The 27,626-nt window shown below is 51.2% G+C and overlaps 1 protein-coding gene across 3 annotated transcripts in view; it reads left to right on the top strand.

Annotated features, from left to right (window-relative positions):
- MED15 (mediator complex subunit 15) overlaps nt 1–27,626 on the top strand; it is a 54,665-nt gene that overhangs the window by 11,980 nt on the left and 15,059 nt on the right. For 2 of the 3 annotated variants that reach the window (XM_045819754.1, XM_045819753.1), the window contains exons 2-8: nt 8,951–9,038; nt 15,730–15,781; nt 17,472–17,501; nt 19,220–19,432; nt 24,360–24,607; nt 25,646–25,972; nt 27,134–27,241. In XM_045819754.1, the coding sequence (XP_045675710.1) occupies nt 8,951–9,038; nt 15,730–15,781; nt 17,472–17,501; nt 19,220–19,432; nt 24,360–24,607; nt 25,646–25,972; nt 27,134–27,241 (1,066 nt within the window). Of the gene's footprint in view, nt 1–8,950; nt 9,039–15,345; nt 15,490–15,729; nt 15,782–17,471; nt 17,502–19,219; nt 19,433–24,359; nt 24,608–25,645; nt 25,973–27,133; nt 27,242–27,626 lie in introns of those variants that run through there. The other variant, XM_045819755.1, reaches the window with a different exon arrangement.

Below are 27,626 nucleotides of genomic sequence, written 5' to 3'. Positions count from 1 at the left end.
AAACAGAAAAGAGGCCTCTCCAGCTTTCCTGGTTTTGTTGAGGGCAGACTTCAGAGAAGCTTGTGCAGTCTTCTGAACTAGCTCAAATAACAGCATGCCCTTTTAAGGACAGTGGCGTTTTCTGTAGGTGTGGTTCTTCCATTGGTCTTGTTTATTGGGAATGGAGGAATCTTGAGAGCAGAAATTAGACCACCAAATCGAATGAAACGAGAGTAATAGTGAGGAGAAAGTGTTTGAGTTTCTTGTGTTTGTATGCTTAAAAAGTTTATTTCTGCAAGACTAAAATACCCCTTCCTACATGTAGGTGGATGGTTAGCTTCTGAAATACGTATTTTTATCTTGTTAAAAAAACACTTTTATGTTTGTTTAGAAAGTCAGAGAACCAGAATGCAGAAGCGAGCTAACAGAGAAGAGGAAGAAGTTGCAGTCTGGGACACAGCTGGGCCAGCAGGCTTTTCACTACCTGTGGGCCGAGAAGGCTCCCTCTGTGTCTAGGCCATATGTTTGCTTTGGTTACTTTTGGTGACTGTGCAATCAGTGTCCCATCATCTCCTGCCCTCAAGATGCAACCACCTGGGGCGCTGGGACAGTAAAGCACTACTGTTGCAGAGTGGTGGAAGGCCTGAGGGGGTGCAGGAGGCTGCTCTGTAGCCATCGGTGGACCTGGCGAAGGTTGCCTGACTGGTGAACAGCCCTGCACTGACGGAGGACAGGGAAGGGGTTTTCCAGCTGTGGGGGTGGTGGGGAGACTGCTTTGCCAGCGCCTCTCTACTGTGCTCAGACTGAGCTGCCCCCTGGGAAAACTGGAATGAATGTGTGGTTGGCTGTTCGGGCCACTCCTGGAGGTCAGAATTGCTGATGAAATGGAAGCTTCCTGTCTCTCTGTTGGCAGAGTAAGGGAGTTTGGGTAGGTGAGGGAGACTCTTCTTAATAGCTGGCGTTCGTGGAGTATTTCTCTGTGGCAGAGTCTGTGGCACACTTTTCAGGTAAATTATGTCATTTAACTTTTAATTACTTTTAACAAAATGATATGTGCACATGAATTTTTAAAGTCAAGGAATGATGAAAGACTTACGAGAAACTGTGGTGGTTCCCTCCTCACCAAGTCCTCCCCTGTAAATCCCAGCTCTTTCTTCTGGCGTACGCCCATGGTTCAAAGTGGTGAGTGTTCTCTTGAGTCGTCCTGCTTGTGAGTTTTAGGGGTTATCCGCTGATTTTCTGTGCAGTTCCCTTTACACAGCTGTTACCTCTGCTTCTGCCTCGGCCCACCTGTGTTTTACCTTCAGGGTCAGTGGGTCAGGAATGCTGATGTTTTATGCCTACACAAACGAGAGTCGCAGTGGAGCGTAGTGGCATTCTGTGATCATTTGGTTTTTTTTTCTCCTAGAAAAAAATTTGCCTTCTTAAAATGTGCCTAGTTTTGTGTGTACCTGTGGTTACCTCTTCCCATACCTTCTGGTAGCTTCTGGGCACAGTTATCCTGTGATAACAGTTATCAGTGCTTCCAGGCTGTTCATTCCAGCTTTTTCCCTGGACTTCCCTTCCCAGGGAGTGGCCAGCGGTGTGGGGAGGACAGGCCTTGCGGGTTTGTCTCTCAGTTGCATGGCCGCATGGCTCTGCCATCGGGTCTCCCTTTCTGGATCCAGTTGGGACAACGCTCTAACCAGCAGAGCTACCCAGCCAACGCTGGAGATTTCCTCAGATTTGTCTCTGACTTTCCTAGTAACATGCTTTTATTTGTAAGAATACTTTGTTTTTTGCCCTGGCTGGCGTAGCTCAGTGGATTGAGCACAAGTTTGCAAACCAAAGGGTCGCTGGTTCGATTCCCAGTCTAGGGTACATGCCTGAGTTGCAGGCCAGGTCCCCAGTAGGGAGCATGTGAAAGACAACCACACATTGATGTGTCTCTCCCTCTTTCTCCCTCCCTTCCCCTCTCTAAAAATAGATAAATTAAATCTTTTTTTAAAAATGTTTTATTTATTTATTTTTAGAGAGGGAAAGGAGGGAGAAAGAGAGAGAGAGAGAAACATCAATGTGCGGTTGCTGGGGGCTGTGGCCTGCAACCCAGGCATGTGCCGTGAGTGGGAATCGAACCTGCGATGCCTCGGTTCTCAGCCCACGCTCAATCCACTGAGCTACACCAGCCAGGGCAATAAATAAAATCTTAAAAAAAAAAAAGAACACTTTGTTTTTATAATCTGACTTCTCCTGTTGTGTAGCATCCTGTTCTTGTTAAATAGATGCAATGCCTTTTCTCTATGGATAATAAAGACAGTTTCTGGATATTTTCTTCTTCCCGCTAAGTTTCTGACAGCTCCAAACAACATTTCTCATAGGGGGTCTTTTTTTAAAGATTTTATTTATTTATTCATTCATTCATTCATTTATTTTAGAGAGAGGGGAAAGGAACAAGAAAAGAGAGGGAGAGAAAACATCAGTGTACAAGAGAAATATCAACCTGTTGCCTCTCATGTAGCCCCAACTGGGGACCTGGCCTCCAACCCAGGTATGTGCCCTGACCAGGAATCAAACAGCGACCTTTTGGCCTGCGGGACAATGCTCAACCCACTGAGCCACACCACTCAGGGCACAGGGGTCTTTATCTGCCACATTGGGGTGTCTGGGAGCCCTTGGTTGGCTTCTCACTCCAAGAGTGGGGCACCACACAGGAGAGTGAACACTGTGCACCTGGACTTGTCCACTGGGAGGTTCACCAGCAGCTCCTGCAGCTGCAGGTTCTTCAAGTCTTTCTTCTGGAGCACGGTCTTCAAATGCTGGGCCGAGGGGGAAGGCCTGCTGGCCACAATGCTGGAGGGGCTGCAGGCGAGTGGGTGGGTCTTGGCAGTTCGTGTGGATGTAGTCACTCGGATGGGCTGAAGCCTGCCTGTTTCATTACCCTCCCCGTGCCTGTTCAGCCAGGTGGGCTGGCCCTCTAGTCCAGTGACTCTCCATTCTGTGCTTTTCCACAGAATACAGTCCTCTCTAGCGGTTTCCTGATGTGGGGATGGTTACACAGCAGCGCAAGTCGAGGAGGGATGTGGGGTGGCTTTCACCCAGGAATCATCCCGTTCACCCATGGTCCCAAGCGTCTGACACTTGCCATTGTCCTGAGCCATGCGAATGTGCGGGCTGTCTCCTGGTTATCCCTCAGCCATGTTTTCTTGGTTGGCTTGCTGTGTCCCTCACCACTTACTCGGTCATCAGCTCTCTAGCCTCCAGACGTGTTGGCGCCATCCCTCCCGTTCTTCTCATCTTTGTGAGTTTTTGTGTTAGAGAAAAACAAAATCCTTTTCTTTTCTGTGACTTTAGTGCTGTTTTGGGGTAGAAGAAATCAGATATGTGGCTTCAGTGCCTCGTTCAAACCTGGAGGTTATATCTCATTTAATTTTATTTTCAAAATGAAACTGTTGTGGGGAATGTGTTTATTTGGATTGTGACTTAAGCAAGCTTCATTTAAATCAAGCACTTCACCCCTCATAGGGCTTTGTTCCCCCACAGATAGGGGTTCCTCTCTTCAGAGGGCCAGAACATTACATTTGGAATCGTGTTTTTCATTCTGACTGATCGCTTATCTTCCTGCTCTCCAAATAAATTCCTAATTAAAAAAAAGTTGGCACCTAAAAGAGTATAATATTTTGGGGGAACAAGCCAGAATTACAGTGAAAATAATAGGTCCTTTCTGAATTGAAAATAGGAAACCCACAGATGGGACAAGAATCAGGCACGGTTGTGTTTTCCTCTCAGTGCCCGTGTGGTGGTGGTTTGCTTTCATCCAGCCTGTCTTCACCTCCTGGTCCTTTTCCCGCAGGCAAGCTCCCAGAGTTCCTTGGCTCTAGAGCGCGGCAGAAGTTTTGGGGCCATCCTCATCCTCGTGCCCAGCTGACACTTAGGGAGAGGGGACAGTTCTTTTTCGTGCTGGCCTGATCTGTGCCTTACCAAACACAGAGCACCGCGGGGCTGCTCCACGGACGCTGGGAGCAAGCCCCCAAACATTCAGGCCACGGCTCGGGCCGCAGTGCGGGTGGAATGGGCACTGCCCCCAGCACCCTGACAGGGCAGTATGGCTGCCAGAGACTTACCCCTCAAATACCAGGGCTGGGCTCGAGTCGCTGAGAGCCTGGATTATCGGGGCATCTGTTCCTGTTTCTCTAGGAGATGGCTGGTGAAAGTGTGGTAAACATCTTTTTTCATCGGGCACGTTTTTTTTCCCTTCATGGGGGGTCTACTTTCTGTGATGTGCTTAGGAAAGCCTTCCTCGTCCCACAGTTGTGTAACCGTTTTCTTGTTGTCATCTGCTGGTTTAGGATCGGGGTTTTTACACACGCAGGGTCACACACACGAGCTTCCAGCTCCTGTCCCACTGGCACATAGGTGGCAGTCCACCAGGAGGCTTCTCTTGGGGTGTGTGGGGTGGGGCTGGCGAACATTCCTGCCCCACTAGGGCTTAGTGAGTGGAGGGTACTGTGGTTCTCAAATCAGGAGACGCTTCCTCAGGGCGGAGTGAGAGTCTTTCACACAGATGGGTGGGCAGTGGGGTCCTGTGCACCTGCGGTCAGAGGGTGAGGACCGGTGAAGCAGAGCAGGCCACGCTCAGGCCAGCCCGTCCTCACATCCTGGCCCCTTCTGTACGCCTCCCTCCATCCGGGCCACAGCCTTTCAGAGCGCTCCTTAATGAAGAAGACGCACCTGGGGCGCCGAGTGCCTCTCCCAAGACTAGAGTGGGCAAGTGGCCAGGCTGGACTTCCAGCCACAGTCCGCCCGGTTCCAGAGCCCAGGCCCGCCCTCCTCTGTCTCCTCCCTGCCAGGCCCAGCTGCCCAGCACTTTCGCCTGCTCCGCCACATGCCTTTCCCTTATCCGGCCTCTGCAGCCTGGACGTGCTTGTTCAAGGCCTGATTTCCCCTGTGCCGGATCCTCAGGTTCTGCACCTCATGTTTCATTAAAATACATGGTGTTAACCACTTCTTGTGTCTAAGATTGCAGGGTGTTTTCTTGATGTGTCACCGCCTTCTGCTCCGGCAGGATCTGGACAGCGAGGGCCTCCTCTGGTCCCTGGAGGGAGAGCTCATAGGCCTGTGTGATGGGTCAGGTCCTCCCTCAGCCGGCTCTGGTTTAAGCCAGACACTGGAGCTCTGCCTGGGCAGGCAGGTGCAGCTGTGGGAACCAGGAGGAAGCAGGCTGAGGGAGCTAGAGGAGCCCAGGTCACACCAAGAGCTAGCTCTGTGCTCTGAGCCCGTGTTATTCCATTCATTTTATCAGGGGCTGGTCCAGCCCGGGCAGACAGAGCCTTTCTGTTACGGTGCTAACGCCTCCCTGGCAGCTTTGGGTTTGGTGGTGGCTGCTTGGTGTTGGGACTGTGGCAGGAGGGCCATTTAAGGTCTGCCCCTGTGAGCTGATACTGGTTTTGCTCCCTGCCCCACCCCAGCTAGGTTGCACAGAGCTGGGGCCTGCTTGTGTGGGGCAGAGCACACCTGGACACGTTGGCGCTTCTCTGTTGTGTCTCTGAGGCTGTAACCTCCGCTCTGCTCTATGTTTGGGGCCTCTCCTCATTGTATGGTAGGATGCCTTCATTTAGGGACAGTGGCTTGAAGGGGTTGGTTTTCTGGGGGTGGAGGCCGAGGAGTGGCCATTCAGGTACAGCTGCTTCTACAGGCCTCCTGGGACATCAGCAAAGCCCACCTCGGGGAGACTGGAGGGGCTTTGGCAAGCAGCCGGTTCTGCCCCTGTGCAGAGTACTCCCAGCGTGGGCCTGGGTCCTGACAACAGCCTTACACAGTGGACATATTAGGTCCCGAGTGCAGAGGAGGGACACCATACCCAGGCACGAGTATGCAGTGTGGTGTGACATATAGTCAGAGCCCTGATATGGACGGGTGCCTCTGACACGATGCTGAGACGGCCGGATAGGAAAGGTCAGGACCTCTCCTTGGGGGAAATGTAAGATACTAACAGAGAGCGTAACTGCCTGGTTCCTTTTTTGCCTTATCTTTTGTGTTCAGGAGCATGATCTGCAGACTAGAAACAGGAGCAAAAACATTGTTAAAAGTATGGTTTGCAGACCTGAAAACGTTGCTCAGAGCACCTGTTTATTCTTCAGCCAACCTACGTGCAGCAGTGGGAGGGACATGTGCATGACACGGGCATGGTGCTGCCTCGCAGGGCCCTGGAGGCTGGCCAAGGAGTGGCCTTCCTCTTCGGCTCTGTACTGGCGCAACTCCTCTCGTGGCTCACGAGAACTGGACATTTATCCCAGTTGTTTCCTGTTGTTAAGGTGTGTGCTCCAGCTTGTCAAGATATGCCTGTTTCTGCCCTGGCCGGTGGTTCAGTGGGCTGGAGCATTGTCCTGTACACAAAAAGGTTGTGGGTTCAATTCCTGATCAGGGCACATACCTAGGCTGCAGGTTCAATTCCCAGTCAGAGCACGTGCTAGGTTGCAGGTTCAGTTCCTAGTCAGGGCACGTACCTGGGTTGTGTGTTTGATCCCCAGTTGGGGCGCGTACAGGGGGCAATTGGTTGATGTTTCTCTCTCTTTTTCTCCCCCCTTCTCCATCTCTCCCCTCCCCCCTGCCTCCCAAGCATATCCTCAGGTGAAGATTAAAAGTTAAAAACAAAAGGAAGATATGCCTGTTTCTGGCCTCCAATGTTGTCGATGCTCCTCAGGCTGAGTCACTGACAGCTGGTGCCCGTGCCATCCGTATTGTCTGGGATGTTGCCCTGGCTGGGACGGGATAGGGCTCCTCCAGCAGAGCCCCTGGTATCTGGTACCTTCGGGCCTGCTGCAGTCCCACACACACTTCAAAGCTATTACAGTGAACCAGTGTCTGTGTGTGATCTTTGTGGATGTGCCAGGTGTCATCGCTGTGGTCAAGATGCACAGTTCCCGGCCCTGGCTGGTGTGGCTCAGTGGGTTCGGTGTCGTCCCTTGAACTGAAGGGTTGCGGGTTCGAATCTCTGTCAGGGCACATGCCTGGGTTGCAGGCCAGGTCCCCTGCTTGGAGGCATGTGAGAGGCAACCAACTGATGTTTCTCCCCTTCTCTATCTCCCTCTCTTCCCCTCTGTGTAAAAATAAATAAGTCTTTAAAAAATGCACTGTGTCTGCAGGACCTGTGAGTCTGCTGACCCTATAAAAGAGGGCCAGCCAATAGCTCAGGGGGAGAGCTTTTAGCCAGCCAGGAGCCCGGTTAAGCCCTTGGGGACAGCTGTTCTTGGGCAAAGAGCCCATCTGTGTAACCAAGTCTTACCTTCAGAGATCTCAGCACCCCTCTCTGCATCTCTGTGCTTCACACGGTGGCTCCTGGCTCCACCTTCTACCCACAGCCTTCCCACTCCCCACCCACTCAGCATCCAGGCTCTCCTGCTGACCAGCAAGTGCCCTCTTGCCGTGTCCACTGCTCTGCTCTGGGTCATCCTGTTGGTCCCTGGCTCTGTGGCTGGGTTTGCCTCACACTGCAATCAGAGGGTGGCAATGGGAACAGGTGCTCTCCTGCGGGGTGCAGGTGAGGCACCCTTCTGAAGACAGGTCTGCTCAGTCACTTCTCTTGTCAGAAGTGCTTAGTGACTTAGAGCCTACCAGGTGACATTTCTTGATGCCATGTGAGGAGTATTTGCCTCCCGTGGTGCCGAGTCCTCCTGGCCTGCCAGCCTCACTTCCCTGTGCGCTGGGTCTTGAGTATTCGCTCTGTGTCATTCCTCTCGCCTCTTGTGGTCCCACTTATGCACCCCCTTGTGCAGCATCTGCTCCACCTCAGGGGCTTTGCCAGCAGGAACCTGGTGCTGCCTCCGGTGCAGCCTTGAGGAAGCAGACAGAGGGCAGGGACCCTAAACTCACTTGTGTTGGCTGAGTGATCCAGTGGTGTAGTGGGTCAGTGCCGTTTTATTTTTCTTTATACATTAATGCAGATTCGTCCCTCTCTCAGCATTTAGCCTCCTTTCTGCGATTTCTTGAAGAATCACAAGTTGACCCTGTGGCCCCTCGTGCACACTCTGCCAGTGTCTGGGTTTCTTTGTTTGGAAAGGTCGGAAGGCTTTCCAGCAGCAGCTGGACTGGGCTTGTCTGATTCACGTGGGGGAGGCAGCAGAGCCCTGACCTGTTTGTTCATGTGTTTACCGGCAGCCCCAGGGCTGGGGAGATGGGCAGGGAGACCCATTCTGTAGGGAAGAAAACAGCCTGTGAGCGGGTAGGGGCCAGGCCTCAAGCCCTAGGCCTGAGATGCCCCTTCCTTTCTAACAAATGCACGTGTGTTCTCATCGGTGTGTGTGCACACGGATGTGGTTGCTGCCATTCCAAGGGAGCTCAAGCCTCGCTCATGTGCATGGCTCTGCCCCAGCGGAGTATTGACATGATGAAAGTGTGTGATAGGGTTTCATCTTTTATTGTACATGTATTGGCAAATGTGCTTTTAAGATGTTTTCCTTGTGTGTGGTCTGTCTCCTGATTCCCATCTGGAGGACCTGCACATCCCCCCTTTGCCTTGCGGGGACTGAGAGGTGACTTGTCAGAGAAGGAGAGTGGAGCTGGGATCCCATTGCTTTTAATGCCAGAGTCGGGCGGGGACCAAGACCATTCAGAGAGCAGGAAATTGAGGCTGGCTAGCCACTCAGCCTTCCAATGTGTACTTGATTTTGTGCTGGTTGTGAGTTATCCCTAGGCCCTGGCCCCTCTGCCCCCGCTGCCCCCCTGTGCTGGTGGTGGCTGTTTTGCTTCATGGTGACCACCTTTCCTATGCCTTCCTTCTTGTGACCCTGCCCTCCTATTCCCTTGCTCAGCCACCTTTCATTGCTTTGCTGAGCACCCCTCCCATGTTGCTTTGCCTGGACCTCAGAGAGGCTGTTGTGCTGGGGGACAGGCCCCTGCCACCCAGGGGCAGTTGCTGTGCAGGGCCTTCTGGCCAGGAACCCTGCAGTAGCAGACTCATAGGTGTGTCAACATCTCCTCTTTTTTTGTCTTTCAGCGAGGATGCCATGAGAAAAGCTGGTGTGGCCCATAGTAAATCCAGCAAGGAAATGGAGAGCCATGTATTCCTGAAGGCCAAGACCCGGGTAAGACCCTGCTGGGTGGAGCCCATGGCGGAGAGACTCAGGAAAGGCAGGGTGTGATGCAGATTCTGGAAGCCCCTTTGCCTGGGGAGTGGGGATAGGGTGGCTACTCACTGATTGGCCACAGGCATTATCAGCTGTGCCTGCAGCACTCCGTGGGTGTTCCCTTGTGTCCCTGGTTTAGGTGCAGGGAGGTTACTGGGTGAACTCTGGGGATGCAGGCCCAGCATCTGACTCCACACCTCACTACAAGCGTCCTCCATTCGTGGTTGGCACCCATGAATCCTGCAGTGTGTTCACTCAGGCCCCAGCTGCTCCTGTAGAAGGGATGAGGGCTTTGGCTCTTGCCTGAGTGTCAGCCCTACCAGGGGGTCTTTACCTAAGCCCCACAGGGCTCTGACAGGTGGACCCAGAAAGTTCCTGTCCCCTTTTGTTAAGGGATGAAGGTGGTGCTAGTGGAGATTGAGGCCTTCATCAAGGAACCAGACAGAGGAATGTCACTAGTGGAGTAGGTGGGGAGTGTTTCCAATGTGTGAGCACCACCCTGGGCTGTCAACCCCCTCCTGTGCGTGCACTTGCCCTGGGCAGAGCTGTGTTAGTAGAAATGAAGCAGAATGGGCACAGAGAAACCAGGCTGCTTGTCTAGAGTTACCCAGCTTGTGCAAGGTGGGACTAACGCTTGGAGCTTTTGTTCTGCACCATCCTGCCCTGTCTGACTCCTTGTACTGGGTTGGCCAAAAAGTTTGTTATGTTTTTTTCCGTAAAATAAAAACACATTATTCATTTTCACCAATAACTTTATTGATTTGGATATTTTGAGTATGTCAGCTATCTCCCGCTATTGGCCTCTAGTGGGTAGAGGATGAGGTACTGCTAACCATCTTCCAGTGCATAAGACAGCCCCACGGCAAATAATTGTTTGGCCACAATGTCAATAGTACTTAGAAACTTTGCAAACTTTTGACACATTCAGTCAGTCATAGCACCTTCTCCATATACTGTACAAATCATTTTTTGCATTTCAGTTCTGTTTTTACTTTTCTTGAAATAATAAAGCATAATATGCCAGAAATGTTGCTTATTTTCTGCCATCTTCATTATTAAAATGGCTACACAAACATTTACCAATTTTGATAATTTTTAAGAAAACACATGGTGATATGACAGCTGTCACAATACAGTCTAACAAAATTGTTTCGAATGAAGTTAAAGACAACTAAGCCCTACTAGAGTCATCTTGTGGAAAAAACTAAATGAACTTTTTGGCCACCCAATAGCTCCCGACCATCAGTGCCCCCCTGCCCATGTATCGGTTGTGCTCTGAGACCTGGTGCCTGAGTGTGGTGTTGGAGCTCTGAGACACGCTCATGTGTCGCAGATTCAAAGCAGGTGTTATTTATGGCCCTTGATTGGATACTGGTTGGATAACCGACTGGCAAGTCACCTAGCAGTCAGTTGGGGAAATCTGTGCATGGTCTGCGTGCTGAGATGAGGTGAACGTTTTGTGAAGTGGAAAGGCAGAGATGACTGGTTGGAGAAGGCAGGTTCCAGAACAGAAACCGCCTGTGCAGTTTGGTGTGAAAGGTCAGAGCACACGAGTGTGTGTTTGTGAGCACATGTACATGCAAGGAAGGGCTCTGTGCCTGTGGATATATAAGCTTTTTCTTTTTCTTTTCCATTTCCTATAACAACTGTATTGAGATCTCCTTCATATACTATACAATTTACCCATTTAAAGTGTGTGATTCAGTGGTCTTTAGGATACTCACAGAGTTGTTCCACCATCACCACAATCTAAATTTTAGAACATTTACTAAGAAAAACTCCATATCCATCCCTGGCTGGTGTGGCTCAGTGGATTGAGTGCCAGCCTGTGAACCAAAGGGTTGCAGGTTCAATTCCCAGTCAGGGCACATGCCTGGGTGGCAGGCCAGGTTCTCAGTGGGGTGTGCACGAGAGGCAACCACACACTGATGTTTCTCTCCCTCTCTTTCTCCCTCCCTTCCGCTCTTTAATAATAAATAAATAAAATCTTTTTTAAAAATAAAGAGAAACTCCATATCCATTCTGTTACTCTCCGTTTTCCCTTGATCCTTAGTCCTGAGCAACCACTTATCTGCTTCTTGTTACTATGAATTTGACTGTTTTGAACTTTTTTTTTAAACCTTTTAATTTTTTTAATGTCTTTTTTTAAGATTGTATTTATTCATTTTAGAGAGGGAAAGGAGGGAGATAGAGAGAGAGAGAGAGAGAGAGAGAGAGAGACACATCAATGTGCGGTTGCTGAGGGTTATGGCCTGCAACCCAGGAATGTACCCTGGCTGGGAATTGAACCTGGGACACTTTGGTTCCCAGCCCGCGTTCAATCCACTGAGCTACGCCAGCCAGGGCCTGTTTTGAACTTTTTATGTAAAAGCAATCATATATCATATGTTTTTGTGACTGATTTCCTTCATTTAGCATATTTTCGAGGCTCATTCTTAACTCATGTTGTAACATGTATTTTATTCCTGGTAGTTGCCAACTAACATTCCATCATGTGGATGTGCCATATTCTGTGTACTCAGTTGATGGACATGTGGATTATTTCCACATGTCCATCATGGCTGGACATGTGGACATGGCTGTTATGAATAATGCTGCTATCGTCATTCGTGTACACGTTTTAAATTTTATTTCTCTTGGACATATACCTAGGAGTAGAGTTGCTGGGTCATATGGTGACTATGCGTAACCTTTTGAGAAACTGTCAGACAGTTTTCCGAAGCAGCTACAGCATTTTACATTCGCATCAGCAATGTGCGAGGTTCCAGTTTTTCCACTCTTCATCAGTACTTGTTATTGTTTGTCTGTTTTACTATAGCTTCGTAATGAGTGTACAGGGGTGTCTCACTGTGGTTTTGATTTGCATTTCTCTGGTGACTAATAATATGGAGCATCTTTTCATGTGCTCTAAGCCATTTGCATATTTTCTAACAAGCCATTTGCATGTAAGACATGTTTATTCCAACCCTTTGCCCATTTTAAAATTGGGTTCTTGGTCTTTTTATTGTTAGACTGTTAGAGTTCTTTATGTATTTGGATACGAGTCTCTTATTAGATATATCATTTGCAAATCTTTGGGGGGTGGGATGATGTTTCTATTGTTTTTGTTAGCTTGTATTATAATTAAAAGAACTTTGATGACAGCTTATTGAGCTGTGTCAATTTTTGAAATGCTGAACTTGTTGGTTCTGTATTGTTTGTTATACATTGTTTCATATGGAACTGCCCCAAAACTTAGTGGCCTAAAGCAGTGAGTCATTTTTTCTGATTCTGTACATCAGGAATTGGGGTAGTTGGAGTTGCGTGTCTGGCATTCCACTGGTCTCACTTGTGACCTCTCATGTAGCTGCATCTGGCTGGCAGCTGTGCGGCCAGAGGGTCCACAAGGCGTTACTCTCGTGTCTGCACATCGGTTTTCCCTCCACGTAGTGCCTCCAGCAGCATAGCCCGGGCTTCTTACTGCATGGCAACTGGCTTCCAAGGAGTAGGAAGTGGAGGCTGCCTGTCCTCAGAAGTCCTAGAGCATTGCATGGATACAGCCGGCCCGAAGGCCAGTGCAGATTCAGGGGAGTGGGAATCTCCTCCCGCTTTAGATGTGAGCAGCAGCATGGGGGAACAAAGAGGCCAGTGACTGTCAGCGGCCCTCTCAGAGACTGGCTGCCATGCAGACTCATGGCAGGCAGGCAGCGGGGGAGTAAGCCTAAATCTGGCAGGCAGCGCTTCCCTCCCCATCTCAGCCTTTGCCTTTCTGCAGCCCACACACTGGGCCTTGGCAATTTCAGCCCCAAGTCCTTTGTCTGATCTGGTTCTGTTGTGAATCCCTGACTCCAAGGTGAGGCCCTGTTTGGAAGAGATATTTATAAGAGGTGTTGGAACCTTTTTTACGGTGACAGACACACCGTGTAGGCACTGTGGCCTGGTGCCCAGCTTTTCACCGCTGCTCAGGTGCCTCAGGGAGCCAGCCGCACGGCAGTCGGTGAGGCCCTTCATCACGGTGGGAACTGGGAGGACTCCCTCCGTAGGTCAGGCGGCACCTGGCGTCCTTGTTACCTGCGACCCCATTAGAGTGACTGTGAAAGAATTTAAAAGGTGGGACCCCAGGGCAAGGAAGAGGATGGGGAAGAGTGATTTCTGTGTTTTTCTGGACTTCAGGAGGGGCTGGGGGGTGGAGAAGGCCATAGAAAAGGGGCTGACCTAACCTGGGAACTCTGGCAAGCTGGCAGGTCCACAGGTGACCGTTCTGAAGGAAAATGAGGTGCTAATGGGCTGCCCAGGGCAAGGAAAACCTTGAGTACATTTGTCAGAAAGAATTCACCAAATTGTCTGGTGTGGGCTCATCCTTCCAGTGTGAGTGCTGCCAACCCAAGGTAAAGCCCTCCCCGCTTGTCATCGGGTGGCTCCCGGCCTAATGGCCAGACCCCATGTGTTCCTTCTAAAGTGATGTCCCCTTGCAGGGCTCTTTTCTGTGTGCTTCACCTGCGTGAGCTCATTTGACCTCACGTGAGCCCTGTGAAGCAGGTACAGCAAATCTATAGAGAGGTGCAGTTTCAGATCCTGGGGTCTCCTGCAGAAGGGAGTGCCTGCAGCAGACCTGCAGCGCTCAACCCCCAGTGGTTTTGGAGTGACCCAGCCTTTGCAAGAATTTCAGAGATGTGTTTAACCTGTAAGAAAGCCCCCTGGCGGCAGTATGGCTTAATTGTGTCCTGTGCCCATTTCTCCCGTCAGGTGGTCACATCCCTCCTTCCCTCCCATCCCCTCGGGCCTCTTCACCCTGGTCTGGTCCCAAGAGCCTCCACTGGTGGGGCAGCCCAGCCAGGAGCAGATCGTGCTGGCGTCCCTGCCCTGGGCCAGGGAGTGGTGCTGGGACTGCTGCCTGGTGGTGTGTGCCCACCTGGCTGAGCCCTCATCCTGGTTCTATGCGAAGGGCTTTGGGGACAGGCTCCTGAGCCCCATATACTGTATCTTGTGCTTTCGTAAAGCAACAGTATCTGGTTGCTTTTTAAACCTGCTTCCTCTTGTTTTACCTTTTATAGAAGTGGAGAAAACTTCACAAATTCTTTTAAGGCATCGCCCATCTAAAAGGTGGTCCAAGGCCCTAACAAGATATCACATACTACAGATTTTGGCCTGACAACTCCCAGTCCTCGTCACTTCATTCATACCTGGCCATCTTGTTTCTTGAGCTTCCTTTAGACAAAACTCCTGCTACTAGCCCCACTGCCCCTGCCATCTTCATTGCTACTCACTCACCAAACTGCTGTCTGCCAAAAAGCAGCCCCTGGAGGTGGTCCAGATGCAGGAGCCCTGACACCAGTGGCCTCTTCACTCCTGTAACGTCATCTTTCCTGCTAGGAATTGGTGGGGGCAGTGGGAATTGGTAGTGTTGACAACCCCCTCTGTGTCCCTTCACTCCAGCAGCCTTCACTCTCCCTGTCCCGTACCAGCCTCCGGGGGTGCGCTTATCATCCCAGCTCTGCCTTTTCCCCCGGGCCTTGCCCCCCGTGGTTTCCTCTGATGGCTTCCCTGGTAGGAAAAAGTGATGGGGTGAAGTCTGAAATTAGATAAGGGAAAGTAAAGACTTAGAAAGTGTACTTGCAGTTTTACATTCACACGAGCCCACTTTCATTTGATCCCCCGTTCCTGGAGGTGTTCTTGTGACAGAGGCTTACTGTGTGTCCCCGGGCTCGCAGGTGCGTGTCCCAGGCAGTTCTGCCACAGGTGCTGGGGCCAGGTCCTGGGCACTGTCTCACCAGTCTGCGGTCCAGTGGACCCTCACTGTCAGTGACACAGGAGGAGGATCATGTGAGCAGGGCAGAGAGTGAAGGCTTTGCACCTTTGGGGCTGCCTTGGTGGAAGGATGGGCATTTTGAGGAGGGGAAGGGGTTCAGCTCCTGTGAAATAAGATTGGAACTCAGACATCCCTTTGTTGACTATAGGACAAATGTGCAGTAGTGGTTTCCCTGGAACGCCCGGGACTGAGTGTCCTTGGTTGCAAGGAGTACAATTGGTGGAAGGCAGGTCCTGCTGGGCAGTTCCAGAAACACAGCAGCTGGGACAAAGAGGGCCCTCTGCAGTGGCCTTCACCTGCCACCCTTGAGTGACCCAGTGTCCTCTCCCTTGCCTGTGCAGTAAATTCGGATGAACATCTCGGAAAGCACAGCCAGGGGCACACATCCAGATTTGCATGTAAGTGTGACGTCAGCAGTGAAAAAGCAACAGGCTGGGTAGTAAAAGCGAAAGCACTTCAATGCAAATAGTGCAAAGACAAAAGCGGCCTGCCCATGATCGTTTCTGATAATGCCGAGTGACCTTAGAACACCCCCTCCTCCCCACTGGACCTACTCGTGAAAAAGAGGGGCACGTGTGCTGGTGCTTGGCCCTCTCTCGGTTCAGCGTTCACAGCAGGGAGGTAGGAGCAGCAGTTTGAAGTCTCTTGGTACCCTTCTTGTTTTTCTGTTTCTCTGCGCCTTTTCTTTGCCTCCGGTAGCTAAGCCCTGACAGCTTCTCTCTGAGAGAGATTCCAGAGGAGGCCCAGCCCCTCAGCCCTTTGGGAAGAGCCCTCAGCCTGGTGGCAGGGGGGTGGGAAGGGGCGGGGCAGCAGCTTCGTTTCTTCATCTTGGATTAAACTGTTTCCTGTTTTCACTTTTAGGACGAATACCTGTCTCTCGTGGCCAGGCTCATTATCCATTTTCGAGACATTCGTAAGTAACATTTTACATTTCTGGTCATGATTCCTGCTAGAGGCAGCCCTGTCTTGTGGTAGAGACTTATGTGGCCACAGTGCCTGATTTGGAATGTCTGTGTAGAAACTCCTGCTTTCTGGAAAGTTCTTCATTGCTTTGCATTTGATTCCATATTTCCCATCCACCCTGCCCCCAGAGCTTCAGCCTCAGAAATGCTGATTTTGGCGTAATGCAAATATTAGCCTCAAAGTGGTTTAAACTGGACTGCTGTTTTTGCCTGTCCATTTAATCTCCTTTTTAAAAAGGACTGTTGCTTTTCTTTCTAGGCAGTCCTTAAGCAGTTTACCCAGAAATAGAAACTTCTTTCCCTGATAGGTGGTTTTATTGACCCATGGAGGCCTGACCTAAATGTGTGATCCTGTCAGGCTGGAAGCTTCCGAGGCCAGCTTCCTCAGTTCCGCCTCTAGCTCCTTGCCGTGGTGAGGGATGCCCAGGTCCTGCCACATTCCGCCTCCTCTGATTCCCTGGGTCCTGCTGTGGCCCTGTCAGCTAGGCCTAGCAGTAGCCAGGGCTCTTCAGGAGTGAATGTCATGGCATCCCAAGGTCAGGGTCCTGGCGGTCTTCTGTGGAGACAGTGAGGGAGGGGTCCTTGATGGTTGCAGTCTCGAGAGGAAACGGGCTGGTGGGGCACGCTGTGGTTTCAGCCAGCAGCGCCTCCTGCCTGCCTGCAGCTGTGTTACCGTGGGAGATGGTCTCCTGATGCAGCCTGTCCTGGGAGCCTGCACGTGGTAGGTCCGGTGGCTGCTCCCCCAGTTGTAGAGGCAACTGCAGACTCACTGTCAGTAATCCTGGGCCAAGTGAGAACCCCAGAGCCCCTGTGTGGCTAGCAGGGTTTGCTTCTTTCCTCACTGACTTTTTACAAGGACTGCCAGCTGGGCAAACCTCACTTGATTTCATTTTCTTGCTGGGTTTGGGAAGATCCTGTGGAGTATAGGACAAGAGGAGGCGGAAGTAGGAGCCTGGGGCATGAACAGCCTGGATGGACCCCCCTGGTTTGTCGTGGCAGAGACTCTGCCTGTTGGGGTGGAGCTGGCCTGTTCAGGAGGTGGCCCTGGCATGTTGGCACACCCAGCCCTGTATGACGAGGGTGTCCACAGCCGTCTCACCAGTTCCTCACGAGAGGTTTCCCACCTCAGCTAGATTCGACGTCACACCTGCCTTAGCCAGCCTCAGCTTCCTCTGGAAAATGGAGATGCTGCCTTACCAGCGTGGCCTGACGAGGGAGGTGTCGTGTTCTCAGCACCATCCTGGGCCTGTCACAGATCCCTATGGCTTTCCTGCTTGTCACTCAGGTCATGCACTGAGACCACAGACCCGGGAAGGAAGGAGAGCTAGGGCAGGCCCAGGGTGTGCGAGCCTCTGCCTGGGGGCTGTTCTCTGCGGCCCTGATTGACACGGGCAGTTCTGCACCTTCTTCCCCGAAGCTTCCTCGAGCGTCAGCGCTGTGAGGAGTGGGACACACGTGCACACACACACGCGCGTGCATGCGTGCACACGCACTGAAGCCCTGAGGTCTGTTTTATCTCGTTTCTAGGCAGGGTCAGCTCAGTTTTAACAAATGACCTCTGGGCAAATGCCTGTAAAAGTGACTTACTATGGAAATATGTGGTTATGTAAAACTTTGTTTACTTTTTCTCTTTTAATATAGATAACAAGAAATCTCAGGCTTCTGTCAGTGGTAAGAATTTTTCCTTTTTGAATTCAAATTTCCCCAACCTTGGCCCTAGGATAGCAGGAATGAGACTGTGGAAGTCACAGATGCCGGGGGTTAAGCTGCTACTAGAGGGCAGAGTTCACCGAGAACAGACCTCTGGGTGGCCATGAGTATCATGGAGCTGTGCCCCACACTCCCCGCCCTCCTCTCCCTGTGCCCGTGAGACGATGCTGCCCTATCTCATTTCACTTCAATACGGTTTTTGCCCAGCATAAAGATGATAAAACTCACATAGTTGTTGAGACATTATCTAAAATTTCCAGCTCTCTGGGAGAGAACTGCTGTGGTACATTTAGTATAACAGCATATAGTAGTTCTTTTTAAAAAATATTTTTTATTTTAATTGTTGTTGCAGTACAATTTTCTATCTTTTACTCCCATCCCAACCCACCCACCCAGCCCTCCCCTCCTCCCTCCCATCTCTACCCACCCCTAGTTTTTATCCATGTGTCCTTTAAACTTCTTCCTGCAAACCCTTCCCCTTTTCCCCTGAAATTCCCCTGAAATTCCCTCTCCTCTCCCCAACAGCATATAGTAGTTCTTAAGTAAGAACTATCTTTCTTAAGTTGCAAAGCTTCTTCGTTAGTTAAAAATTATTACTTTTTAATTTTAAGGCTTTATCACACGTAAGGGAAACCCTGTTTGATGATTCAGCCTTGGTTTCACTGACTGAGCTGCCAGTGAAGGGATTTAGATCCAAGATGGCCAAATAAGCCCCAACCTGTCAGGAAGGGAGCCAGCCTACCATATGTATATATGCCAGACACCCATGCTGGCCTCAGCTGAGCTAACTGCACTTGACCGTGTGCTCCCTATCTCCCCTCAGGGTCTCTCTGCATGTATAGTGCTTCTCAGCCATCCGGGGCCGGATGGGATCAGAGTACATGGCCAGGAGGACGCCTGGGCTCTCGGCATTGGAGCTAGGCTCCTTGGGCACCCAGTTCTGTAGCAAGGTGCCCAGGCCAGGCCACGCCTCTCTGCAGCGAGTCATTTGCCATGAGCTGACATTCAGGAGAGCGTCAGATTCTGTGTCCTGGTTCAGCATTCATTACAGAGCTGAGCCTGCAGACCTGGTGGGCTTGGCAAGTGCCATGGTGCTCCTAGGCCCACACAGGCCTCTCCGCCGCACCCTTGCTTGCTCTGGGGTGGTGGCCCTGGGTGGAGAGTGTGCCTGAGAACTGTTCCTCATTGGGGTCCTGCACATGAGCAGAGGTGGCCTCCTAGTGTGCAAGTAGAGTGTGACCTCCCTGGAAAACATCTGCCCGCTCCCACTCCCCCCCACCCCACCCCACGTCCTTGTTTACTTGGAGAAGGGCCTTTGTGTGCTTGCCCAACGGGAAGGGATGTGCAGCCAGAACGGCTGGGGGCCGCCACCTTCCCTGGAGGGCAAGTCTGTCCTTCAACATTAGGACCCTGGCACGGGCCAGACTAGGACCATGGGACTTGCTTCCTGCCCAGGAGGGCTCTAGAAGCAGTAAAAAACACACAAGGCGTCCTGTCCCCTGGGGTGTGACAGCAGTTGGGGAGGCTTCCAGGACTCTGGCCTGTCACCAGTTGGGACTTGGAGGGAGTCGAGCCCAGAGACCACTAGGAAGTGTGTGCTCCGGGAGGTCTCACACCCTTCTGAGACCCGCCAGCCCAGTGGGCGCTTCCCCGAGACGTCTCGCCCTATGTTCCCACAGACCCCATGAATGCACTTCAGAGCCTGACTGGCGGACCCGCCGCAGGAGCAGCAGGAATTGGCATGCCTTCTCGGGGCCCAGGACAGGCCCTAGGTGGGATGGGAGGCCTTGGCGCCATGGGTCAGCCGATGCCCCTGTCCGGGCAGCCGCCCCCCGGCACCTCAGGGATGGCCCCCCACGGCATGGCTGTTGTGTCCACGGCAGCTCCGCAGAGTGAGTACTGCGCCTCTCAGAGAACCTGCTGCGTTCTTTGGAGGCCACACGCATTTTATCCCTTTGCTTAAGATGGGATACCCTGAGAGTCGTGGGGAAGCTCTAGGAGGCTCTGTCTTTTTCTCTTTGTTGGTGTGGAGAGGAAAGTCTCCAAGCCTTCTGTAAGCTACCAGCAGAGTTAAGTGACACCAAAGCCCTCTTTCTACCCCTGGGCGGGAGTGGAGGCTTGGAGGAGGTGGGGGAGGCCTGGGGCTCCATCCAAGGGGTTGTATTTTGGAGCTGTAATGGAAACAGTTACATCTCACAGTGCTCCTGGCCGAGAAGTGCTGTTAGCAGCCCCCAACCCCCAGACTGCCCCGGTCTCAGGAGTCTCTTTGCACTTCTCTGCAGGACATGGCCCCTTGTCTTCTGCACTCAGCTGCCCCTTCTAGAAGCTGGACTTCAGCGCAGGCCTCTCTCTTCCTTCCAGGGCTGGTCTTGATGGACCTTTGATTCTCACAAACATGTATGCAGTACGTTGAATGTACTTCAGGACTGCAAAGCCTTCAGTACTTTTTTCCCCTTGTAGAACATTTTATTTTTGAAATAGTTTGAGTCACAGGAAGTTGCAGAATAGCACAGAGTTCCCTTGTGCCCTTCACCCAGTTTCCCCAACGATAATAATCTTAGTACATCATCAAAACTGAGAAATGAATGTGGGAACACTTTGTCAACTCAGGTGGACTATTCAGTTGTCACCAGTTTTTATATACAGTCTCTGTGTGTAGTTCCGTGAGACTTTATCACGCGGACTTGAGCAGCCATTACCACGGTTAGCACGCAGAGCTGCTGCAGCACCACCAGCGAGCAGTCATGTGCCCCCTAACGATCACACTTGCCCTCCGGCCCTGGGCCCCGGCGCTCGCTGATCCATTCTCAGTCTCTGTGATTGCGTCGCTTTGCCAGGTTATATCAGGGACATCACACAGTGTCTGACCTTTTGACATTGGTGTTTTTTACTCAGCGTAATGCCCTCGAGATCCTCCAAGTTGTATCAGTAATTTGTTCCTCGTTATTGCTGAGTAGCATCCCTGGACTGAGAGTACCAGGTTTACTTGTGTGTTCACCCTCGATGGGCATTTGGGTTGTTTCCGGTTTGGGGCTGTTGGAGGTGGAAAGCTGCTGTGAACGCTTATGTGCAGGTGGCGGCGGTTTGATGTATTTTTGTCACATGGTCCTTAAAGTAACCCTGTGAAGAGGCAGTGTCACTGCCTCTGCTTTGCCCGTAAGGCCTGGAGCTGGGGTCGAACCCAAGCTTCCTGACCCTGAGTGCCGTGTACTGGCATTGCCTTGCTCTTCTCAGGTGCCACGTGTGTCCTCCTTCCTGCCCACTCATACACTGGAACCTTCCATCCACAGCCATCCCCTCTTCTTCGGGTCTTCATTCTCTTCTCCTTACTGATGTCTTGCGGTCAGACTCAGGTCTTCGCTCAGTTCTTCATCTTGGGCTCCTTTGTCCCCTTTCGTCTCATCAGCACGCCTGATACACATACAAGGCAGCTTATGGAAGCAAGTGCAGGAGAGGTGCTGGCCCTGGCTGCTTTTTACATTATACTCTGGCATACTGGTTGAATTTCTTTTATCACAAACTGATATTTCATAAAAAGAAATAGTATTAAAACATGAGTTTAGAATGTTCCTGTGATTGTCTTGCAGTTTCATACTTAAGACTTTATTTGTCAGTTCAGTGGCAAAAGCTTCGGTATCCTGCCTGCACCCTCCCCAATCTGACCTTGACCCACATCCTGTTTTCAGATTCTGAGGGACCTGGTCTCCTGTGTGGCACCAGAGGAAGGGTGAAGTGGGTTCTCCACTTTCTTGCCCTGCTGCCTCCTCTCTCAGAGACCCTCCTTCCCTGCCTTTGACCTCTCACCTGCCTATTCTACCTGAAGTAGGTGTCACGGTCCACTAGGCCTTTTCTATCCCTTTCTAAATGTTTTCCAGATCCCACTTCAAGCCTTCATCCAGTGCCCCCAGAGGGCAGGGCCTTGGCCAGAGGTTTGGCCAGGGCTCTCACAGGATGGTGCAGGGCGCACTGCGATGGTCTCCGAGTGGCCCGGGTTAATCCCAGGGACCACTCTGACTGTAGATGAGGCTGTGGGTTTGGGTAAAGGGTTGGAGTGAGACTGACTTATCACTCTGTACATTTTTGTTCCTCAATGAATTTTATATCGTGTGTGGAAAACTGACTTTAAAAAAAAAAGTGCTATTTCTGGCTGGTTGACAGACTGGGTGCTGAGGAGCCCTCCTTCTTCTGGATAACCAGATCCTGGGTAGGCTGCATTTTGAATTGCTGGGCTCCCAGAAGGTAGGGGATGCTCTTTGCCTTGCTGCGCTTTGGCCCACTGCAAGATGGGGGAAAGCAAGCCTGGGGTCCCTCCATCCAGCAGGATTCGTGCTGAGGCCCTTGGCATCCCTAGCTCCCCCAGAGGCAAGGGCAGATTGGAGAATACTTCCAAGATTAGGACTGTGGGAATTGCAGTTCCGGTCAAGCACACAATCAAAGATCAGCAGGCATGAAAGGAAGCAAAGACACCATGTGGAGGAACAGAAACAATAAACAGATGTGGAAATTCCCAGGGACCACACACATAGCAATTGTTAGATGTGGGCTTGGCGTGCTTAAAGAAATAAAGGACAGACTGCAAGTGAACAAGCACTGTGGTACACTACCGGGAGTGACCAGCCAGGTCTGAAAAGGAACCAAATAGAAGTTGTAGAAATTGAGAAAAAAAAAATATTGAAAGAAGAAAGTATGGCTGAATAAACAGTGCATTAGATATAGCTGAAGAAACGCTGTGGCTGGTATAGCTCAGTTGGTTGGAGTGTTGTCCCATAAACCAAAAGGTCGCAGGTTCAATTCCTGATCAGGGCACATGTCTAGGTTGCGGGTTTGATCCCCAATCCCTTGCTGGGGTGCCTATGGGAGGCAGCCAATCCATGTTTCTCTCTCTCTTTCTCTCTTTCTCTCCACCCCCTCACCTTCTCTCTCTCTGGAATTTAAAAAAAAAGTAAAAAAGATACAGATGAAGAAAGAATTTGTGAAATAGAAGCTATATTTAAAGAAATTATGTAGGGTATAGCCCAGAGAAGAGGAAATGAAAAATAGGCGTTTCCTTAGGTGGAAATTGGTCAAAGCGTAGAAACAATCTCTCTGTGTTCTTTTTTTATAGCAGCTTTATTGAGGTATGGTATATGTACCTTGTAGTTGACCCATTTAAAGTGAAACTTTCGGTAGTGTTTAGTGTATTCACAGAATTGTGAAACCATCACCACATTCAATTTTAGAACCTTTTCATCACTCCAGAAGAAATTGCTCCAGCCCTGGCTGGTGTGGCTCAGTGGATTGAGGGCCAGCCTGTGAACCAAGGGGTCGCAGGTTGGATTCCTAGTCAGGGCACATGCCTGGGCTGGGGGCCAGGTCCTCAGTGGGGGCCATGCGTGAGGCAACCACACATTGATGTTTCTTTTCCTTTCTTTTTTTCTCCCTCCCTTTCTCCAAAAATAAACAAACAAAATTGTAAAAAAAAAAAACAAAACTGCTCCACTGAAAATTTTGTAAATGGTTGTTCATATCAGCGTTGTTCATAACAGCCAAAAATGGAAACAACCCAAATGTCCATAGCTGATGAATGGATGAACTAAGTATGGGAAATCTGTATAGTGGAATCCTATTTGGCAATCAGAAGAAATGAAACAGAGCCCTGGCTGATGCTGCTCAGTGGGTTGAGTGCCAGCCTGTGAACCAAGGGGTAGTCAATTCGATTCCCAGTCAGGGCACATGCCTGGGTTGCAGGCTGGGTCCCCAGTGGGGGGCACTTGAGAGGCAACCACACATTGATGTTTCCCTCTCTTTTTCCCTCCTTTCTCCTCTAAAAATAAATAAATGAAAAAAAAATTTTTTTTAACAACTGATAGTCAATTTATTAAAAAGAATGACTTAGACATCTGCAGTGGTGACTTCAGCCTCAACTCCTGGCTCAATACTGATGGAAGTAATCTGTTTAACAATCTCAGAAGGGCTGTGCAAGTCAATGAGTCGCTTGTGGATCCTCATCTGAAATCGATCCCAAGTCTTAGAACCCTCCCCGCAGGGAGTTTTTCTTGTAGTGATTCTCAGTGTCTTGGTAGGCATTCGAACTGGTCCTTTCACTTTGAGATTCTTTTCCTTTGCGCCTCTGATCAAATCAGCACACACCTTCTCCAAAGACTTTACGTTCCGGCTGGTTAGAGTAATTCTAATTCGGTGAATTGCCACCTCTGGTTCCACGGGTGTCTTTCCGGTATCTTTAAATGCCATGGCTGCGGCGTGGCTTCCTGAGCGACTTGTTCCTCAACGAGAGTGAACAGTGGTGAGCCAGGAACAGGAGTGGGCTGAATAGCTCCAAAGTGCAAATGCAACTGTGACTTCCTTCAAGAGCAATAAATGAAATCTTTAAAAAATAAAAGAAAATTCAGGAAGGTTTTTAGAAAAAGAAGAAGAAATGAAATACTGATATATCTAGAGCATGGGTGAACCTTGTAAATATGCGAAGCAAAAGAAGCCAGTCATAAAGACCACATATTGTGAGGTTCTGCTAGTTTGAAATGTCCAGAATAGGCAAATCCATAAAGACAGAAAGTAGATCAGCGGCCACAAGAGGCTGGGCCTTTTGGCCATCCACAAGACTCAGCCCTTTTCTTTTTTCTTTATTATTACAGAGCCATTTGTAATAGTAAGTCCCATAATCAATGTGAATACTGCTCCCATCACATCTATTCAATCCCAGCAGTGGGCAGGGCCTCAGGTGGTCTTACCACCCTACCCAAGTGCATGGCACCGGGAAAGGGGCCTTTGCCTGGTACCTGCCTTATACTGCTGGTCCTGATTCTGGGGTCTGGTGTCCAGCCCAGCTGCAGCTTCAACAGGTGGCGTTGCAGCAGCAGCAGCAGCAGCAGCAGCAGTTCCAGCAGCAGCAGGTGGCGTTACAGCAGCAGCAGCAGCAACAGCAGCAGCAGCAGCAGCAGCAGTTCCAGGCTCAGCAGAATGCTATGCAGCAGCAGTTCCAGGCAGTGGTGCAGCAGCAGCAGCAGCTTCAACAGCAGCAGCAGCAGCAGCAGCACCTGATTAAACTGCAACATCAAAACCAGCAGCAGGTACCAGGTGCTCTCCCTCCTGTGACATTTGAGCCCTGGACACACACCAGCCACTGTGCGGGGTATGGGGGCCCAGAGCCAGCAGCAGATCCTCCTGACCCCCGGTGCCTCAGCTTCCTTCTTCGTGGGCTCTCCACAGGGCCTGGGACGTGGAGGAGGAATAGGCCCTGACTTGGCAGGAGAGTGCTGTGATCGCAAAAGGAGAGCCTCCCTGCCAGGCTTGGGTGTCTAGCTGCAGGCCTACTGTGTGCTGGGGACTGATTCAGTGGAGGCTCTGGGATCAAGTGATTCATGTAAGAGCTAAGTGAATCAAGAAGTGAGAAGAACACTCCAAGATGCAGGAATGCTTGAACCGTCTCTGGGCTTGCTTGGTGTTCGGATGCAGCACTAATCGGCTTCCATCTGGTGGCCTGCAGGGTCACGGCCATGTCCATGAGAACCCTGCTGCTGAGAAAACACTTTCTTCCCGCCGTGGCTTGCAGTCAGCATCCAGATGTGTTAAGCACCTATTGTTACGTCCGCTCTTGGTTGAGGGAGAGAGTCTCTGAGGGGACCTCTCCCCTTTTCCACCTCCTCCAGGCTTTGGCTCACTGACTCCTTTTCCCAGTGGCCGCCCTCCTGGATCTGGGAGGCTTCTCTCCCAGAGCCAACAGGGAATCTTCAGTCCTGCTCTTCATCCTCATTTGGAAAAGCAGGCATTGGCCATCTTTGTGAGGCCTGTACTATTGACCACTGTAGGGGACCAAGCAGCATCACGGGGTGCCTTCAGAGATCTGTGTCACCTAAGCATTTATCCTAGCTTCCATGGAGTTGTACCCATATAACCCCTTACTAAGCCCTCCTGATATTTCCCTTGAATCTTCTTTTGGCCCACCAGGCCTAGGGGTGGACCAGCTTCTGCTGTCCAGGGTGTGTGTCCTCAGTATCCTGTGGGAAGTGCTCCCTCTGCCCCCTGTGAGGGCAGGCTTCCTGGGGGCAAGGCTGGCACAGGGCCCAGAGGCTGATGTGGTGACGGGGTGCTGCTTGTTCTGCCCCTAGATACAGCAGCAGCAGCAGCAGCTACAGAGGATGGCACAGTTGCAGCTGCAGCAGCAGCAGCAACAGCAGCAGGCTTTGCAGGCCCAGCCTCCAATACAGCAGCCACCAATGCAGCAGCCGCAGCCTCCCCTCTCCCAGGCCCTGCCTCAGCAGCTGCAACAGATGCACCACCCACAGCACCACCAGCCCCAACCGCAGCCCCAGCAACCACCAGTCGCTCAGAACCAACCATCGCAGCTCCCGCCACAGTCACAGACCCAGCCTTTGGTGTCGCAGGCTCCAGCCCTCCCTGGGCAGATGCTGTACGCCCAACCACAGCTGAAACTTGTGAGTACGTGTGACTCGTGGTGGGTCACAGCTCTTCTCTCATATCACATGCAGCCAGTGGCCATGAGCAATTTCTGGGGCTCCTTAGCTGTAGTGGCACACCCTCTCTTCAAGTACAGGGAACTTGGGTGACCCTTCCCCATGCTGGCCTCTCCTTCTGACTCAGTGAAGGAGTGTGCATTCTAAGAGCTCCGGCGTGCTACACGGAGGGTGCCCTGCCCCTGGGATAACAATTTGTCTTCCAAGCAGCGTGGCCCCTTTCGGTGGTGGCCATGGCCATTTTAGCATCATGGACAATTAGATGGACAGAGTGTGTGCACTCTCACTGTGAGGAGGACATGTTGCCTCCATTGAGTATCCACGGTGATTTGCTTAGCTGTTCAGAGCTCCGGATCAAAGATACCTATCGTTACCATATTTCTTAGCGGGATATTAATATAAAACGTTACTTTCTCATTAGGCATCTCTGTTCAAAGATTCAGTCAGTGACATTCACACAGATGACAGCATATTGTCACCGATTTAGGAGTAGCTGCATCAAGGGGCCATTTTCATGTTTTTTTGGGGGGGGAGTGGGTTTATTTATTATTTTGGCTCACTTCCTTGGTTTTCACGGCCTTTTCTATTTGTGATTCATTGACTGGAGTCGGGACAGGCTAGGCCTGAACCGAGTGGTAGGTGAATAGGAGGCCCTCAGGGACAGGCTGAAAAGCTAGCAGTGGTTGTGAGGAGCAGGTGCGGGCACACCTGTCTCCTGGGAGCCAGCCACCCTGGTCTCCTCTGAGGCGTCAGGGCTCCATGTGGGACTCTGGTAGACTGTTAGCGTGCTTGGCCCAGAGGTGGAGCAGACTGGGCTGTGCAGTTGGGGCCATTTGTTTGCTTGCAGTGGTAGCTGATGGTGACACCTCAGTGGGAAGGCTGCACTTCTCACCTGAGTTAGAGGAGGTGGCCCAGCTGTGCCAACTCAGAGCCAGGCTGGTATGGGACATTTCTGATGGGCTAGGGGATGATAAGGAATGGCCAGTAAAGTGACATACCCAGCAAAGTCATAATGATCCTGTCCTCCTCAGGAAAAGCCTAGAGATTCAAAGCTCCCCCAGAGATAGTGGGTGCTCTGTTCTCTCTGGCTCCAGCTGCATTCTCCCTCCCTTCTTCCTTCAGGTCCGCGCTCCGATGGTGGTGCAGCAGCCACAGGCACAGCCCCAGGTGCAGCAGCAGACAGCGGTGCCGACAGCTCAGGCGCCCCAGATAGTGGGTTCTGGAGTCCAGGTGAGGGCCGTCAGAGCCAAGAGCTGTAGTTGCTAGCAGGTGCATGTCCACTTGGGAATGGAGCTGGATTTTTGTGCAATGTGGCCAGGGTCCTGGTTGGATCGGGGGCCAGGTTGGTAAAGCATGGGGCTCCTCTTCCCCGGCACTTTGTGAGACGCCAGCTTTCCTGGAGCTGGTCCCTGTGCTCATGGGGTAACCAGCTCTGCTTGATTATGTCTGGGTCCCCCAACTGCACATGTCGTTCCCCCTCTCCTCTGATGTCCTTCATTACCTCTTTCCTTCTTCTGAGACCACTCAGTGGAGAGGGGGGCATTGCAGTCCCATGCCTCTGTCAGCTCTGAGCACAGGGCTGGCAGGGGGTGGACAGTAGCTCTGCAGAAACTGG

Source organism: Phyllostomus hastatus, unplaced genomic scaffold (assembly GCF_019186645.2).
Source record: "Phyllostomus hastatus isolate PE091 unplaced genomic scaffold, TTU_PhHast_1.1 phas_scaffold_387, whole genome shotgun sequence".
NCBI lineage: Eukaryota > Metazoa > Chordata > Mammalia > Chiroptera > Phyllostomidae > Phyllostomus > Phyllostomus hastatus.
This window is presented reverse-complemented; position numbering and strand designations above follow the sequence as displayed.